Here is a 19,397-nt window from a genome sequence, read left to right on the forward strand (position 1 = left end):
CTTAGCCAGAAAGCAAGGCTCTCAATCTATGTCCCAATCCTCACCTATGGTCATGATCTTTGAGTAATGACAGAAAGAACGAGATCGCGGATACAAGCGGCCAAAATGAGTCTCCTCCATAGGGTGGTCGGCGCAGCCTTAGAGATAAGGTGAGGGCTCGGACATTCGGGAGGAACTCAGAGTAGAACCGCTGCTCCTCCACATCGAGAGGAGCCAGTTGAGGTAGTTCAGGCATCTGGTCAGGATTTCTCCTGGACACCTTCCTGGGGAGGTGTTTCAGCCATGTCCTGCCGGTAGGAGGCCCTCGGGTTGACCCAGGACACGCTGGAGAAATTATATCTCCAGTCTGGTCTGGGAACTCCTTGGGGTCCTGCCGGAGGAGCTGGTGGAGGTGGCTGGGGAGATGGCAGTCTGGGATTCCCTAATTTTTTACATTTGAGTGAATTGATATCAAATTTGCCCCTTTTCCCCAATGCTTGTGTAATTCCAATGCTCACAAAGGAAATCTGTATACCAAAACATTTGTAATTTCCAACAATTTTCTCTGAGAAATGTAGATTTTCTAACAAGATTCTGGGGGTGCTGATTTCTTCGGCCATGACTAGGAAAGGGTTTAAATAATTACTCTTAACCTGACTCACATCCGTTCTTTTCTTTTATCCACCACTCTATGTGTAAACAGGACTGACACTTTACAGGTGAGAAATCCAAAACACTCACGCTTAAGAACAGTGGGTTCAATAGGTCAATATGTCATAGTGCAAGAAGGTGGAGGTGCAATTATATTTCTAGATAACAACACTGGTTGTTAGTTCGTACAGTCATGAGACCATTCTGGACTGGGATTGCCTTGATGATGCCAGATGGCATTACATGGAGAAACATAGTAGTCATGAGACAGCATAAAACTTTATGATTGAATTCAATTTGATGAGAAGCACTTGCCCTTGTCAAAGTTCTGTGTGTAGAGGTTAATCTTAAATGCAAATCATGATGCACCCCTTCTGTGGAAAAATGTCAGTGGTGTGTTGGGTAATCTCTACAGCACTGATCCCTTTTCAGAAAAAGAATGCTTATAAATGGTGCAATCTGTGAACAGCACCAAGTGGTCTACAAGGTGATTATGTGATAATTTTTCAAAATCGCTACTCAACCTTTTATTCCACAGGTTTATTTGAATTTAGAAAGAACACAGAAAGAACACAGATCTAAATATTCTATTTGATCTGCCTGTTTATCAATATTATACTTCGCATTATAATATTTTTTCAGTGCATATCTTACATCTAGTTGGGCAAGCATCATTTCTGTTTTACCTTTACCTTTACATGTTTTTAATGCTTTGATTTAATCCTGAAAGATATAACTCATGCTCTTGGCAAGACATTGTATATTGTATTTCTTATATAGCAACCCAGTTTTTTTCCTCCTTTGTGATCTTCATGTTGCTGGCATAGGCTGCTTGTTACTTGGGCCTAAGGAGCACCATACCCAGTTGTAAGCATGGAGTTGCAGCTTGTCAGATCTGGCTCAGAGAAGTGCTGTGTGATTATGGATTTCTTCCTGACCTCAGTGGTTGCCCTGTTGATGAAGTGGTCCATATATCAAGAACCTGGGAGTGGTTACTGATGAACTTTGGTGGTAACATCTGGAAAGAGAACATAGAAAATAACAATTATTTACTACTCATGGGGAACACTTGCATTTTAGAGAATACAAGTGTTCTTGTAGAGAATTTTGCTGACATCTTTGCTGGGATTTTGTTGTGATGTGCAAATGCATCCTGTAGTTTTTAGACAGTTTGAACTGTTGTCATAAACATCATATTATGAATCAATGAGCTGTGTGATTGTACTGTTTTTTAGTGATGTATGTGCCAACTTTTAGCATTTGGAGCTGATATGAATATCCTCTAGTGTTACATTGTCTGCTAATTAGCTTTTTGCATTTTAAAGCTGTTTGATTTTCTTTTATAGATGTGTACTGTAGATAATGATGCAGAAATTTGTTTAGCATTGTTTTCGAGCGTGAAGTAAACACAAGTCATATTTTGACTTTCAGATAGAAGATAGCTTTTGATGTTAAGCCAAACTAGAGCATTATTAAATGCAAAAGAATCAAATTATGAGCTGGATATATTTAATTTTTTAATGAGATAATGATCTTCTTACCTATAAGTACATACGTCAAGTACTGTAAGTCAAAATTCAAGTTCAAAATGTATGTGAATTTAAATGTTTTTTGTGACTGTATTTTTATTTATGACACTGACACAGAGCAGGAAACTTTGCCCTAGCACTCGTAGAGCCCCCAAGGCTTCCCAGTGTACACACTGATCGCAAACATTATTTTTTTTCCACATCCCCTTGCTCAGCCCCTCAAGCAAACAGAAGATTAGTTGCTTAGTTAACAAACACAGGTGCTGCCTTTGTATACTTCTGATTCACCGGATATGCCACTAGCCAATCAGAGCCCAGGCATCAGAGCCAGTTCTTGTTTGTATATCCATTAGGTGGTCTGACCTAATTCACTTTAGGGCGATGGACACAATGGCTATGAAATGGTGCTTCATGGCTGTCTAATATTCCAGTGTTGATGGGGATCAGGGATTTAGATGCACTAAAAAATGAAAACCAGAATGAATAATTTCAGAATCTAGAGGTTTTATGTAAGACTGAATGCTGTAACTAAATCAAAAGCTGCTTGAAAGTGAAAAAAGTGATTATCATTGTGAAACACTGCAGCACAGCACATGGTGATATTACGAAATGTGTCCTGCTTTTAACCCATCAATCCAACCCAGTGAGCAGTGGGCAGCCAGGGCATGCACCCAGGGAGCAGTGTGTGGAGACGGTGCTTTGATCAAGGGGACCTTTTGTGATTTGAACCCGCTAGTCCACCACTGCCCCATTGTACATGTTTTATATAGTTTGAACAACTGATACAGATTATAGCTCACATTAAATGTGATTTAAAATATTTTAAAAATTGTATTGTGGTACTTTTTGTTATTAATACACTTTGTGTTTATGCCGTGCTCTGACGTGTTGGACATTTTTCCATAAGATGAAGGATGGATGAAGGCATCATAAAATGAGTAAATATTTTAACTCCTAGGTTAGTGTTGCTGTATGAAGATCAATCCTGTACATTTGGAGTACCCAGATAATGGCCACATTACCTACATTTGGAGATGTTGATAAGGCTGTGGAAACAGCAGGATGTATGTTCTTATTAGTGCCTTTAGCCCACACCTGCTCCTATATAGATTACACAAATACAAATGTGCAGAGGTATCTGTGCTTTAGACAGAACATACATTTGTGCACAGATGACATGAACTCATGTGTATACACACAATACTCCTAAGGAATTTATGGTTTCTGTTACCATGATGCAGTTTAGGCTGTCTGTTCTTGTAGCAGACATCTTCACTAAGGCCAGATGCTAATCATGTAGGGTGTTCAGTGTGCTGCTGTGATTTATGAGTTATGACACATTATGGTTTTAGTATGTAGTTGACTGTTTAGTATGTAGGGACAGTTATGATGGTGAAGGATTCACTTATTTTGATCAGTGTGAAGGGCCAACATAGCACCTTACACAACTAACTGTGATGTTGCCCATGATCTTGTAGCTGGTTCACCGCTTTTCCTTCTTTAGACCACTTTTGGTCGGTCCTGACCACCTCAGACGGGGAACATCCCACAAGAACTGCATTTTTGGAGTTGAAATGACTCAGCTCTCTAGCCATAATGTTGTTAGAATATTATATAATATTATATGCTTGAATATCATAATTAAGTACTTATAAGATGGGGTTACTTCCTTGCTTGTCTGAGTACTAACGCCTGCGTCTGAGTACTAATGTTAACAGTTATGTTAACATATGTTAACAGTTACTCTGTTTATAAAAGCTCTTGTGTTTCCTGTTGATTTTAAAAATATTTTTTGTACATTAAATAAAACTGTGTTGCACACTTGTGCTTTGTGCCCTCCTTTCAGTGTAACAGAATAATTTAAACTGTCTTTGGCCACCAAAGACTGTTGTAAAAGACAGAAATTAACTTGAATAATGCAAATACAGAAATTAAATTGACCATTTTTTTGTCTTTGTTTTAGTCCACGTATTTGTCATAGCTGTGAAATTCTATGGGACAACTTCAAATGTGCATTATGTAATAGACATTTAACTTATGCTCTGTTACTGTTGGTCCATTGTCTTCAGATGTTTAAACAATCCAGGTAACAACAATTTGGTGATTAGATGTGAAAATGAGCACAAATGTATTCCAATTACGCTAGACAAGAAACTGTGGGTTAATTTGATTTTATCCTCGAAAAACACAACTTCCCATTTATGGCAAACATTGTGGTTGATATTGATGACCTCATTTCAGCGAATGCCCCCTCACTTCTACAGGCCAGTCTCCTCCTCATCCCATCTCTCTCCTCCTTCTCATTTAAAGCTACAGGCAATGAAATGCCACATCTTGGGGAAATCTCATTGTGGGACTGGCTATATATTTATATATCTATATATTTATATAGATAGATGAAGGTCAGAAGTGTGTACAATTCATGCCCATGAACAGCAGAAGAATTTCGAAACCTGACTTTGTAGCTCAAATTGAAGAATTGATTAATTGTTCTCTTTCTTTTGTATTCACTTTTATTTGAAAGTGAAAAAAGTGAAGTGTTTATGATTGTATAGCACTGCAGCACAGCGACACAACGAAATGTGTCCTCTGCATTTAACCATCAGCCTTGGTGAGCAGTGGGAAGCCATGAAAGGCACTTGGGGAGCAGTGTGTGCTGACAGTACTTTCCTCAAGGAGACCTCAGTTACACCTGGGCGATTTGAACCTGTAACCTTCTGATTACGAGTCCTCTTCCTTCCGCTTCCCTCAACTGTCCCAATTTGTGTCAATATTTTATGTTTTGTGGTGGAAAAAGTAACTTTTTTGTTATTACTTGAGTTGCTGGGGAATGTAACACCTGATCTTCTTTCTGTGGAAATGAATTTGGTTAAGCAGTTAATCAGTTGCAAAGTTCTTTTTTGGGGCAGTGGCGGCCTAGCAGTTAAGGAAGCGGCCCCATAATCAGAAGGTTGCTCGTTAGAATCCCGGGATTGACAACATGGAACATCAATCTATGTTACTGTTTGATATGATGGAAGGTGACTTGGAAATAAGGAAAATGAAATTGAGGGGTCATTTAAAATGAAAAAAGAAACGATGTTTAGTGAGTGATGCCTTTGCTTCGAAAGAAAGATATCTTTCAACACAAGACATATATTTTTCTTCACTGTTTACGTGAGTCATAGATAGGGCTGCAGTCTTTTAGGCCTTTAACTGTTAAAGAGGGCACTAATCTAGTCAGTTTTAATTAGTCTGTTAGAGTTAGCCATCTCTAAATCGCATAAACAACCAATTGTGAAGGAGGAGCAAGGCAAGCCTATAAATGTTATATTGCCCTCCTTTAGACTACCAGTAAGGCCTACTAAAGTATTAAGGCATCTAATTTAAATGCTAATATTTGTGTGGAATCAACATACAAAAATCTCCCCCTGCACACCTGGTCAAATGTGTATTATAACACACTAATTAGAGCAGAATTTCTCCCTTGACATAAAGCTATTCAGGGTAATTTGTAGTAAATACTACAAAATTACATTAATGCAATAATAGTGAAGTTATGCTTATACAGTTATTGGTAATGTGCAAAGTGCCATTACTTCAAAGTGTGTAAATTAACCATTGCTTAACGAGCATTTAACATGCCAAATAGGCCATTATTAATCAGAATAATGAATGTTTAACATCAGCTGCACTTTTCACTACATAAACAGCTTCTTCTTATTATATCTTCTTATGTTTTAACTATATGGTTGGCTTTAACAATGCTTGGATTGGAGTATTTAAATACAATTTTCATGCTAATTTTTGGGGGGTTAGTCATGACCTCAGTATGAAAATATCTCCCATGGTGAATTTAATCTTTGAGGTGTGGGGTAGCTAGGAAAGTAGGAAACTGATATTTATTTAGCTCAGGGCTTTTGGTGAGTTTTAAAATACCTGTAAAAATGTATGGGCCACATATTTTTAATATAGTAAACCATTTTTGATGTTGGGTCCCCCTTTCTCATACAATCTACACGTGTGCATACACTATCACACACTAACTATACAAAAAGATAAACAAACTCAATACACTGCATCTTGTTTTCCCTGGTATTCTTTGCTAAATCTCAATAACAAGGAAGACATTTACCTCAGAATTAGAAGCAGAATGATTTTATTAAGACATTAGAAAATGAAAGATCAGGCAGGTGGATGGAGAGAAAGAGAGTGTGAAATTATGAACATTTCATGAGTTAGTAAGCTGTGTCCTTTCATTCCAGTTTAGGCATCATCAGCACAAGATCTCATTTCTCTTTTTCTCAATATTCATTTAAGGCAAGGCATTACATAGTTGAATATTAGTTTTATTAAATAGTGTTAATCATTCAGCTACTACTCCCTTTCCCACCTATTTTGTCTGATATCCACATTTACTTAATAAAAATAAATTAAACAATTATGATAATTAAAAAATTACACATACAGTGTTACACATGTATTTTTCCATACATGTTATAATGCCATAATTCAATTTATATTAAACAGTAAACACAGTGTTTTCTGAAGTTACTTGGACATTCTTAAATTAACCAAGTGATGTATGCATGTAAAGGCATGTCATCTTCTGGATGTTGGTAGGCCTATAATGGCACCTCACTGTCTACCTTTTTGCTACTGGATTTCTGGATGTTGATCTCAATGCTGTTGTTTTTTTTTGTTTTTTTTTAAACAAGGCATCCATAGGTTTCTCCAAGCAGGGTTAAGGCAGACCAGTTCTATCAGTTCAACATTAATTCTCGCTCCCTGTTCCTGGTCTCTCTCTCACTCACGCTTCTTTGTGCTTTCTTTGCACCTTTCTCCCTGCACTCCTTTTCTCATGTGGGTGTCAATTTCCCCTTTTCACTCACCTTTGCAGTTCTGGATAGCAGTTTAGCGGAGAGGGTGAGCCACTATTACTCTATGTTAGTGTCAAAGTTGCCATCACTGCGCAAAGTGTGTAGTTTTGGATACAGCCGCCCATTCTGCACCTCCTTGATAGGTTCCAGAAACACCACATGCTTGTTGTTACTGACCTTGCGGCCTGACCCTTCAGTTGTAGTTGTAGGCGTTGGCATCAAGATGGAGGACTGGGCACTACACTCGTTGGCTGGGCTCGGGATGGTGGGTACAGGTTGCTGCTTTTGGCAGAGGCAACGGCAGGGTGTCAGGTACAGGTACATGAACACCAGCACCAGGCTGACTATGCAGCCTAGCAGAGTGGTGAATCCTGTGTTAAACTGTTCAGGCTCAACACGTCTTGGCACAATGGTAACATTCACCTCCCGTGTCTCATTGTGCAGATGCTTTTGGTCCGAAACCATGCACCAGTATACACCAGAGTCCTCCACCTGTGCAGCAACAAGCTCTAAGGTTCCATTGACATGCATTCGCATCGATCCATTGTTCCCCGGTGGTGCAATATACTCCTTATTTGGTGAGACCCAACTGAAAGTCAACTGCTGACCCTGCAGCGAGGTTTGGCATTCCAGAATAGCAGGTTCGCCAACATTGACCTGCACATTGTTGACTGGCTCACCTAGCACCCCATGCTGAACAAGCAAGGTACAGTTTTCAAAGAATCGACTGTGCTGAAAGAACCGCACAGAGGCAGGCAGTTCCCCATACACTAGGCAGCTATGCTCCATCCGGTAGTCCCTTACTGAGGCAAAGTTCTGTTGTTCCCAGTGCCGAAACAAGACGTACATGGAGCACTCACAGATCAGCGTGTTGTTGTGTAGAAAGAGGCTACGCTGAACTGTCATCGGCAGGGTCCGGATGTCCTCCAGTGGCAGTCTAGGCAAGCGGTTAGAGGAGAGGTCCAGGGTCCTTAGGAAAGGGTGGCTATTTTCCTGGATTGAGAAGAATGGGAAGTCCGTCAGCCGGTTGTGACTCAGGTAGGCCTTTCGGAGGTTGCTGAGGCTGGCAAGTGCCCGGCTCTCCACACGAGTGATGCGGTTGTTGAACAGCAACAGCTCCTTTATCCCCACCAGCTCTTGGAAATAGTGTTGTTCCACTACATGGAGCTGGTTGGATGATAGGTCCAGGTGCTGCAAGCTGCTGGTGTTCCTGAACGTTCCCGGTGCCAGCCTGTTCAACCGGTTGTGCGCAAGACGCAGCGTGTCCAAGTGAGGCAGTCCAGCAAAACTGCCCTCCTCCAGCTGCAATAGCCGGTTATGGTTGAAGTCCAAGGTAGCAGCCATGGGAGGCAGCTGTGTAGGTATCTTTTCCATGCCCCGGAAGCTGCAGCTGAGGATGTCCACAGCACACAGACATTGAGATGGGCAACTGCCTTGGACCGGCTGGAACAGCAGGAAGCCCAGCATCAGGAGGGCGGTCACACCCTGAGACAACAGCATTGGTCCTGGTCTCTACCAGTGCTTCACACCAGTAGAGTGGCCACAGTTCCACAGAAAGGGTCGGTCTCAGGATTCGAACACTTGTATACAGGGATCAGGTGCTTCCTGTGGCAAGAAGTTCGCTCCACAGGCAAAACTGCAAGGTAGTGAAAAAAAGGTAATTGAATTAGTAAAGTCGCTCTGGATAAGGGCGTCTGATAAATGCTGTAAATGTAGTAAATGGATTAAAGCCCAAGTTCAATATGTGGTGAATTCCCCCAGGGCATCACGAAAATAACGTTGCTAAGAACAGGGAGCATGGGAATCAATCTCACAAGCTCCATTCTGTTTTAATACTTTAGACAAAATGTGTAAAATAGAGGCTGCAGACATTTTTATTCCTCACCTCTAGAGAGTACAACGATCCTTCAACAAACATCCCAGTTGGCCTGAGGTAGGGCCAGTTGTTCTGCTGCATATTTTTGGCTGTAAATTGTAAATTGTCCCACATGTGGAATTTAGAAAACTGGTGCTAGGTGCTGGATGAAGCACATGGGCATTTGAAGATCACCACATCTGCCTGCTTCCAGAGCCTACATTAATCAACACTCTAAAAGCTGCAGAAAACAATTACACATTTAAAATGTTGAAAAGAGTCAAGTTTACCTTAAAATTCACTAGTTTCCCTTATTATCATTTTCCTGTCTTTGGCACACCCAAATCTTCATGTCGTGAAATTCAGTTCATGTCCAGGCATCAGGGCTCTGCCTTACATCCATTTGTGTATTTCCATGTCCTCTGAGGTTCTTCAGTTTCTGAATGCTTCTCTTCTAATCCCCGCTTTTGTTCTGCCACAGTCACTCCCCTCTCTTGTCCTTGTTAAGAGTGGAGCTTTACTCTAGACGCCTCTCTCTCTCTCTCCTTCTCTCTCTCTCACTATATTGGTTATAGATTGGTCTTTCTCTCAAATGACGCCTGCTGGTACATCTTTTTCTGGCTGCCTCTTTCTTGCTCTCTGTATGTCTGTCTCTCTCTTCTCTGCTCTGAGCTGGGCTCAATAAACAAGAAAGCAAGGAGGAGGGGCATAAAGCAGCACTCTCATTGGCAGAAGACAAAAATTTAGGGATAAAAACAGATTTGTTGTCTTTTCTCTCTTTGTCTCTGCCTATACTCATTCATTCTTACTTTTAGTCATGAGCCAGTCTCCAAGCAATTATTATTATTATTTTTTTTTACAGCTGAAGGCTTGTATTTGTATTATAAACAAAATCATTTGATTAGCTGTACTAATCATGGTGGTAGTAGCCTAGTGGGTAACACACTTGCCTATGAACCAGAAGACTACAGAGTCACAGGTTCAAACCCCATTTGGTTCATAATACGTCCAAGCAAAACAGCCCCAGAACATCTCATGCTATTGTGGATTTGGGTCTCTTCATGTGACTTTCTGAGTGCCTTTTGAGGGTTAAGTACCTCACTTAAAATTTTTGCTATTTCTCTACACTTTTAAATGTTATAATGGTCTGTCTGTCTTCCGTTGTTAATTGTATCTATCTCACTATTTTTATAGCAACACACTACTTTCTGCAGTACAATACTCTCAAATAGTCAAGGGAATAGTTATCACAGTGTTTTCCAACTAGGGCTGGGTGATCTATTAAATCTTGATTAAATTCAGCTTGATCTCAGTGGTCAGCCTTGGAAAGATTTTGCAATCATGATGAAAATGGCAGTATTAGCATTTTTTGTGTGTGTATTTACATAACTTTTAAATGGATACATTGTAATTCTCCCGGAAGTTCCAGGAGTCTCCCGCATATTGATAGCAACTTCCTGATGCCCACAAATATAATAAAATATACTGGAAGCTAGAGCAAGCAAACAAGAGCATGCTGTGCTACTGTAACAAGTACATCGTGCACTTGAGAGAAACACAAACATAACAGAATGAGAGCGAGAGAAAGAATGTGTATTTGTGTGGATCACAGATGATCACTGTTCATGTAGCCTGTGCTGTACAAATAAGGAACAGGCCAAAAGTTTGGACACACCTTTTCATTCAATGTGTTTTCTTTATTTCCATGACCATTTACATTGGTAGATTCTCACTGAAGGCATCGAAACTATGAATGAACACACGTGGAGTTATGTACTTAACAAAAAAAGGTGAAATAACTGAAAACATGTTTTATAGTTTCTTCAAAACAGCCACCCTTTGCACACTCCTGGCATTCTCTCAATGAGCTTCAAGAGGTAGTCACCTGAAATGGTTTTCCAACAGTCTTGAAGGAGTTCCCAGAGGTGTTTAGCACTTGTGGGCCCCTTTGCCTTCACTCTGCAGTCCAGCTCACCCCAAACCATCTTGATTGGGTTCAGGTCAGGTGACTGTGGAGGCCATGTCTCCACTTAAGTACATAACTCCACACGTGTTCATTCATAGTTTTGATGCCTTCAGTGAGAATCTACCATTGTAAAATAAAATAAAAAAAAAGAAAACACATTGAATGAGAAGGTGTGTCCAAACTTTTGGCCTGTACTGTATAAACACACACATACTAAGGAATAGCACATTGATCTTTCTGCTGGCATGGAGACACTTGTTGGGTAGTGCCCAATCCCAGAATGCATTGATGAGTTAACCACAGCTGGGAGGTCACCACAGTCTCTGTCTTCAGCCTACACAAATTGTCATCCTTGTCAGGATTACTTACCTCTGTGGTAGGGTTAAAATTTCAACCTGTGTGCATATGAGGTATGTGTTGTCATGCAGACTTGTGTGAAGATTGGATGGTGTTGGTTTTCTAGTGAAAGGCGGGTACGAGTGGTGCAGTAGGTAGTGATGGTGCTGAATTTGAGGATGGAGTGTGCCCTACACAAATATGAACACAAAAGCATACACACCAGTCTTCAATTACAATTTTCTTTTTTCTTACTTTTTGTTACCATTTTTATACATTCATTCTGTATGTTTTGAATCAATATTGAAATCTTTGTTTTTCATGTCTGACTTCTGATTTGCCAAAAACAGACTTTATTCACCTGAAAACTATGTGATTTTGGAAAAAATGACCTGCAATATGACTAATCACATTTAATCATTGTTTAACAAAGTGCTTGGGCATTTACTCTTTGCTTTTTTTTTTTTTACATGTAAATGGTTTACACGGTGCTAGTAGCCTATTAACCAGAAGACCCAGGTTCAAATCCCACTTACTACCATTGTGTCTCTGAGCAAGACACTTAACCCTAAATTGCTCCAGGGGGGCACTGTCCCTGTAACTACTGATTGTAAGTCGCTCTGGATAAGGGCATCTGATAAATGCTCTAAATGTAAATAATATGTATGTTTCTTGCAAAGACGTATTTCACAATATTAAACATTCTTCATGTTATAAAATAAAAGTGCTTCACATTTGACCTCAACATAAAAACATATGATATAAATAAACATTGATCTGGAATACAAAAAACGTTGTGCACCCTTGCATAATGAACTGGAACCATGATAATAAAACCACATTTTGAATCAGCTGCTTTGTTTGCATGACCAAGAGTTTGCTGGTGTGACTGGCTCGCGCTAATTTACTTATTTTCTCTGTTTCTGATATGAGATATTGGCTTTAAGTGGTCATCACATATGTTCTTACAAAAGAGTTGTTCTTCTGATTTATAAAAAACTGGTCCGGATTCTGCACTGAAAGCCTCTTAGCCATCACTGACCATGCATGTACATTGCGAAAACACGTGTAGCTTGCTGCAGGGGCCCGAAATGTGAAATATACACAATTTTGCATTTTATAGAGGATTCCGTGTTATTTGTTGGATTACGCACATTGGGGAAATCATAGGGCCATATACTGTGTGCTCAATTTGTGTATTCTCTTTGTCTTGATTTCTCACAGGGTTGCCAGGGCAGCAGCAGTGCTGTTGTCTGACCCCTGTTTCCAGCTGCACTCCATTCAGCACCTGCTGGGGGCAGGGGAGTCTGACGTGGCTGGAGCTGACCGCAAGCACTTCTCCCTCCATGCCTGTGAGTGCAGCCCTGCCTCTCAACTGCAGCACCCAGTTGTACTGTTCCAGTCACAGGATGTGATGATGATAGTGTAGAGACAAAATAGTATAACGAAAGAAGAACAAACACATTTTGACATCATCTGTAAGGTCTTAATTAATTATGTAATAGACCAATAGACACAAAGTTAACAGAAGAACCAATAAAATAAATTAGCAAATGAGTAGGGAGCATTCTTCTCTTAGTAGTCATTGTAGTAGTCCAGTATGATGACAGCCATCAACTAGGTGAATTTAGCTGAGACCTTAACCTCTTTTCTTGAATTCATTTTGGAGAATTGTGGATTTTGATTGGAGAATGAAGCAATACAGCTAGAGCAAGTGTCAAATTATCTTCAAGAGTTCCTTGAAAGGATTATTATTTTATTTCTGAATGCGTTTGCTGAGGAACAAATGTGATCAGGGTCAGAAGGAGCAGTGCTTTTACATGAATATTTTATTTCTGAAAGCTCCACTTTATGGCCTATTGCTTTTAAGAATTTTTGTGAACACAATAACAGTAATCATTAAAACCCATTTCTCCCTCCTTTCTGGAACAAAATGTTTTTACAAACTTTACCTTCAGGCCGTCCAGGTCCCTCCATGTCTGAATCAGCCCTTTTCATGTATACTTCTCCTTCCCCACACCCCTCAGCAGTACTTCACCAGTGGGCTCGTAATGGAGGAAAAAATCAATGACTTCTTATCAATCCTTTCTTTTTATATCAGTCTGAAAGAAACCATTGCAGTGTCTGCAGCTTCCTTCTATGTGACACTGTAGCTTTCTGAAAGTGAACCATTGACCATTTCTCTTCACCCAGTTTCCTGCAGGAAAAATGTATCATCTGTCATACACATGACTCAACCATATGAAACCTGCATTCCATATTCCATAGAATGGACCATTAAAAGAGAAAGTATTAAATTAAGGTTCAATAAAAAAAAAGCTGTGCAGCATGATAACCATATTGAAAAAAGCACATAAGGGAAAATAGCACTAAAGGTTACATTTATATGTAACTGTGATTTGTATACAGTTGGGAATCACTTTCACCAAAAAAGATATGGTATGTCTTAGGGACATCAGAGTACTGGGGTGGTTTCTGAACAAAGATTTTTAGTGAAATAATATTTAGTCATATGAAATTAAATACAATTTTTAAAAATGTGTGAAAAAGCAAGTTGTGCTTTTCCTTGACTCTCCTCCGAAGAGTGACAGAATGGGATCTTCAAAGAAACTCAAAGAGATCTGAAAACAAAGTATCATGATTTAAGGGGAAGGCTACAAAAAGAATGTAATGAGGAAATAGAAAGCCACAGGCGCAGTTGGTGTTAGGCCAAGAAAAATACAGTAACTGTACATCGTACATCTGTACAGCAGGGTGATGAGAAAGATCCCTTTCTGCACTCCACAAACAGAGTTCAAAAAAATGCTTTGGACTGAGTTATTTGGTTTCCAAGTTACCAAAAGAAGAATACCGCATTCCAAGAAAAAAAATAAGAACATCATGCTGTGGGTTGCGTGTGTAGTTTAAGGACCTTTTTTAAAATCAAGTGATCGATGAATTCAACATATTTTTCAGGATAATATTCAAACATTGGTCACAAAGTTGAAGTTACTCAGGGCTTGGATATTCCAACAAAACAATGATATTCCAACAAAACAACAGTTTTAAATCTACAAAGGCATTCATGCACAGGGATAAGTACTGGATAATGTTCTGGAATGGCCATCATAGTCCAATGTGGTTTGCCATTCAGAAAAATCTGACAATTTAATTATTTAAAAATTCATTGCCCATAGTTCGTCGATTATCAGTGAAGTGAAAGTGAAGTGATTGTCATTGTCATACACAGCAGCACAGCACACGGTGCACACAGTGAAATTTGTCCACTGCATTTAACCCATCACCCTTGGTGAGCAGTGATCAGAAGTAGCAGTCCTTTTACATGAATATTTTATTTCTGAAAGCTCCACTTTTTAGCCTATTGCTTTTAAGATTTTCTGTGAACACGATAACCATTAACCATTAAATAACCAGTAATCATTAAAACCCATTTCTCCCTCATTTCTGAAACAAAATGTTTTTACAAACTTTACCTTCAGGCTGTCCTTCCATATCTGAATCAGCCTTTTTTCATGTATACTTCAAACAGAATATTTGTCTCAAATGAAATTAAAGTCCAATTCTGGTTGACTGAAATAATTTAAAATCTGTGAAATAAATTCAAAATTCTTCAAGTCAGGTCACAGCACCCAGCTATATTTTCTGCTCTGTGATGGTGGGGGGTGGTACTGTCCCTCAGTTCCCATGGGGACAGAGTCTCCATGGACACCTGGTCTCGCTTTAGTTATTGCCTTTGCCCTTCAAACCATTTCATTCATGCCTTTAAAGTACAGTGTATTTTTATTATCTCTTTTCCTTTCTTTAAATGACTTTGTGTTACGATGCAAGATTTGGCAAAATACAAAGATGAAGCACATCATGTTTTTGTAGTAAGATAAGAAGTTTGATTTAGTATGAGCTAGTTTTGGAACAAGTGCTTGCTGGTCTTTCCTAACATGTCCTAAAAATATTAAATGTATAGGGCAGTGGTGGTGCTGTGTATCATAATGACAATCACTTCACTTTCACAAAATGGGGAAAAAAAGAGAAAAACAAACACCAACAAGCTGGTAGACACAACAAGTGTGCCACCCAACACGAAGGCATGCAAGGTGGAGCTGGTCGTCTGTTAAGTGACGTTGTGTGTTCATGGCTGTTTGAATTGCATGATGAACTTTGAATAACTTACTGACAATACCAGCTTTTTATACCTTCAGAATGTTGAATTGATGCCACATTGAGAAAGGTTGTCTCTTGGTATTGGCCCCAATATAAGGCACACCTATAAACAATGACACCAATACATGGAAAACACAAAATGAGGTGTTTACCCAATAAAATTGCCCAATACAATACTGTGTTTTTTTGGAATCTGTAGTTCTTGTGGCAACTGTGATGCCAGTGGGAATTAGCGAACTGAACGACCCAGTTGCAGAAACAGGTAATATACTGTAAAAACACAAAAATATGGGACCAGGCCTGTAAACATTCTACCTTTCCTGTTATGTTAAGGATTACTGAAGAAATAGAGGAGTGCATCATTTACACTGCTCATGATGACTGGGTTATAACTAACACAGCTCTTTTAGTTATATTCCTTGTTTGTAGTGGTCAGGAACTACTCATTATTGGGTGACCATATGCATGAACCCCTTCATGTATATGGTATTTGTTTCAGTTGTTCTCCTTCATGTTCAGGAATGATTTGTGGAACTATTTCAAAGTGTTTGGTTTGACCTACAGATTGTTCAGATCTCAATCCAATCAAGTGTATAAGGGATGTGCTGGATCTGTGGTAAGCACCATCTCAGAACTTACAGGATCTGCTACTGACAGCTTTGTACCAGATATTACAGCATGCCATCAGTGGTCTATGACCCACTCAATATTTGGTGTGGTCATAATGGGTCATTGGTGTACACAACCAAGTATAAAAAGCAAAGGAAATATGCTTGGTCAGGACTGGTTGGTATCTTGAATGGAATGGTTGATGTCAGTTGAGGTTTTCTGATAAGCCACAATTTCCTACAAGGCTAAGTGTATGGGGCACATTACAGTTTTACTGTGAGGTATGATGCTGTCAGTCTTAATCAACAATCTCAATCACTGGTTGTCGCTATTATGGCCAGTGTCAAGCTCAATTTGGCAATTTTGCCAAGTAAACAGCCATGAAATTGCCTGGGAATATAAATTGAATGATGCATCAGGAAAGGATAGAGGAAGAGGGATGGGAGAGCTGCTTCCCTAGGGGGTTTGTAATGATAATTCCTAATCTCTGAGCCTTGTACTTTTTGGGTGGGGGAGAGGGCTTCTTTTCCACCTTTTATACTACAATGTGCCAGTCTGAAGAGGCTGCCACTGAGTTACTATTTGTTTTTTCTTTGTTATGATTATTTTCTAGATAAAGATTACATCAGTGCAGAAGAGGCTCAAAAGGTGGGACAGATGCTTGACTTCCTGACTGACGAGTCCAAGCAGGCTGCAGCGAGCACAGCAGTAAGTACAGTTAATGTTTAGAGTTGCAACAATTTCCAAATCATGTTACTGTAAACTGTGCCTTTTTTATTAATCTGTTCAGTCATACTTTGGCAGTTCCGGGTTTGAACCGGCAAACTTATGATTACGGGTCCGCTTCCTTACCCGCTAGGCCACCACTGACCATTGTAACCCATAGCTCAAACATGTCAGATTCAACCTATCATGACTTGGTTACTCATGATTCAAGAGAGGTTTATTTCCAGTACAACAGTATAAACAGTATATCATGTAGTGAATTACTTCACACAGATCCCCATAGTGCAATTGAAAAAGAAAGAAAAATATATATGTATATACACATTAACCTATACTAACTAAAACATAAATACTATACAGATCTCTATTAAAGAAAAGTAAAACTTCTCTGTACAATGAACAGGACAAACAGGAGGACATCATGTAGCTTGCTTGTAAGTGTAATGTTGGATATTTCAAACAGGACACACAAGGGAAACTAGTGGATGTACAATTTCTCTGTGGCTTTTGATATAAATGATCCCGCTTCTGTACAGCTGAGATCAGCTGTATTTAGTGTTTCAGTGTTCACTGCTGAGAATTTTTTCTGGTTTTCTGGTATACTTTATGATAAGAAACCAAGAGCAGTAAGGCTGTTTAATTTGTGTTCAAATTGAATACCCTTGTGTAGCATACTAAAAGATTACAGTAATAGAAATCTTATTTTAGCAAAACAGATGTGGAACTTTGATCTCCTGTCACAAACAACGCATTTTAATAGTTGCCATGAGTTGCCATCTCTCTGTGGAGTAAATTACCTCTGTCCTTTTTTGGTTATGGTTATTTCATGCAGTTCTTGCCTTGTGCATAATTATATTGTTGGCTTGATGTTGTCAAAATGATTTGTCATCTGCTTTTTCAGTATTAACTGTGCTTTTTGATGTTTGCATTTAATAAAAATTATTTATTACATTTTTAGGCATTAAAACAGACGAGAGTAAAAATAGTAGAAGTAGAAAACACAGTGCATTAGACTTCACCTTTATCTTTTGTTCAGAAGTCTGTCTGTCTAGTTCTTATTGTTCTTGTTTCAGTGATGCTCTTTATCTAGGATGGAACATCTATTGCTTTATTTACGGCATTTACATACGGCTTTGTTTTAAGAAGCTTGCACATGAGGGGGACTAGGACTGGACAAGCTGTGTATGAAAATTATGATGTCTCTTCTATTCTTTCATGATTAGAGCCCAATGTATTCCTGGCATTGTGGGTTTGAATTATGCCTGTGTCATCATCAAATAATAAATTACCATATTGATCACTGAAGTAATTGCAAAGGCTAACAGTTATAACCTGTAACAACTAGACATTCATTGACAATGCATAAAGCAGCAACAAAGGCATGGTTTTGTGCCAGGAGAGCCCTTCCATCATAAGTGATCTTGAAAAAAACAGCCCCTCTCCTCAGATTCAGCCCAATGGAGATGCTTTCACCCCTCAACATAATAACTGCTTCAGTCAATAAACACAACCACACAAAGGACAGCCTGTTTGCAGGTACAGCTGTGACCTTTATCAAACTCTCTGACCCACTGACCACTGATTCAAGCAAAATAAGCCATTACATCTCACTCACACAAATGGTGCAAACAGTTCTATCGAGTTTGGCAAGCCTTATGGTCCTCCAAGTACATAGCTGTGGTGATGCCAAAAAAAATCTATTTTGTGCACTCTTCTCTGACTTTCCAGTGAATCCTTTCTTACCGTTGCATTGTAAGTCTGTATTGTATTAAAGTGTTTTACAGAGCCGTTTAAAATACAAAGTGATGTTAACTAGTTAGTCATAATCACAGTCCAGGCCATATAACATGCATATGTGTAAATTTTTGGATGTGTTCCAGCCTGTCCCACAACCTTAAATTGGAAGAAATGTGTATGGAAATTGGCCATGTTCTTGACCTAATTACAACCGCCTCAGCCCATGAGGCAGCCCAATAAGGTGCATTAAGACTTCACACAGCAGGGAGAGATACAGATTTACTGGTCTTCTGTGACAAGTGACCTGCGGTTTTTGCAGACAGGGTTTCAGCATCGAGGGCGATTGGTATTTAAAAACAGGGCATGGCCTAGGCATGTCACAGCATGGAGCCTGAAGGAAGGCTGTGCCAATAAGAGCTAGAAGTGCTTTGACAAGGATTTGTGGCATTCATGCTTACAGGTGGGCGTGTCTGGAATGATTGCCATAGTAGCATTAAACCATTCACTTTGTTTCCTACTATGGGCATGATGTGATTGGCATTCCTTGAGATATTTTTTAATGTTGGAATACAACAACAACAACATTTATTTCTTATATAGCCCAAATACAGTATGTCTCAATGGGCTTTGACAGGCCCTACAGTTGACCCTTCTGCACACAAGGAAAAACTCTAGGAGAGAGAGAAAAAAAAAAAAAGAAAGGAAGAAACCTTGGGAAGGAGTGATACAGAGAGGGAACCCCTTCCAGGGTAGAGTGAGCCTGCAAATGGTGTCAGTGCTGGCTTATAATAATAAGTCCTACAGTTGTAGGGTTGGAGAAGTCCAGAATGTAGTCCAGTGTCATGGTCTAGGTTACGTGTCCATAATGATGCTACTGATCCACTTGAAGATCCCTGAAGCTGTAGTTGTAATGGTGGTGGTGGCTGTGGTTACCCTCTGGTTCGTTTGATGCTATGTCCTTGTTTAGCATTTGTCAGGAACCAGGATGTATC

General features: G+C 39.5%; 2 protein-coding genes across 4 annotated transcripts in view; one reads left to right on the forward strand and one right to left on the reverse strand.

Moving 5' to 3' along the window:
• Window positions 1–19,397, forward strand: part of LOC114800370 (E3 ubiquitin-protein ligase RNF123-like) — a 98,599-nt gene that overhangs the window by 65,465 nt on the left and 13,737 nt on the right. The window contains 2 exon segments of the mRNA XM_028997650.1: window positions 12,400–12,527; window positions 16,556–16,650. Coding sequence (XP_028853483.1) covers window positions 12,400–12,527; window positions 16,556–16,650 — 223 coding nt within the window.
• LOC114800368 (amphoterin-induced protein 3-like) lies at window positions 1,156–9,519 on the reverse strand. Of its 3 annotated transcripts, none has more exons than XM_028997649.1 (3): window positions 9,164–9,519; window positions 7,196–8,654; window positions 1,156–1,648 (listed from the first exon to the last, which is right to left on the reverse strand). In XM_028997649.1, exons 2-3 carry the CDS (start codon window positions 8,516–8,518, stop codon window positions 1,550–1,552), a joined length of 1,422 nt encoding a protein of 473 aa, XP_028853482.1. In that variant the 5' UTR covers window positions 8,519–8,654; window positions 9,164–9,519; the 3' UTR covers window positions 1,156–1,549. The 3 variants fall into 3 exon arrangements, with proteins under 3 accessions (XP_028853482.1, XP_028853481.1, XP_028853480.1); XM_028997648.1 differs by having other exon boundaries at window positions 1,582–1,648; window positions 7,031–8,654; XM_028997647.1 differs by lacking the exon at window positions 1,156–1,648 and having other exon boundaries at window positions 6,532–8,654.

The sequence above is a fragment of the Denticeps clupeoides genome, chromosome 12 (assembly GCF_900700375.1).
Source record: "Denticeps clupeoides chromosome 12, fDenClu1.1, whole genome shotgun sequence".
NCBI lineage: Eukaryota > Metazoa > Chordata > Actinopteri > Clupeiformes > Denticipitidae > Denticeps > Denticeps clupeoides.

Bases quoted from the DNA above. Each gene is read 5' to 3' on its own strand.
- LOC114800368 (XM_028997648.1), bottom strand. From the start codon at position 8,518: ATGCTGTTGTCTCAGGGTGTGACCGCCCTCCTGATGCTGGGCTTCCTG.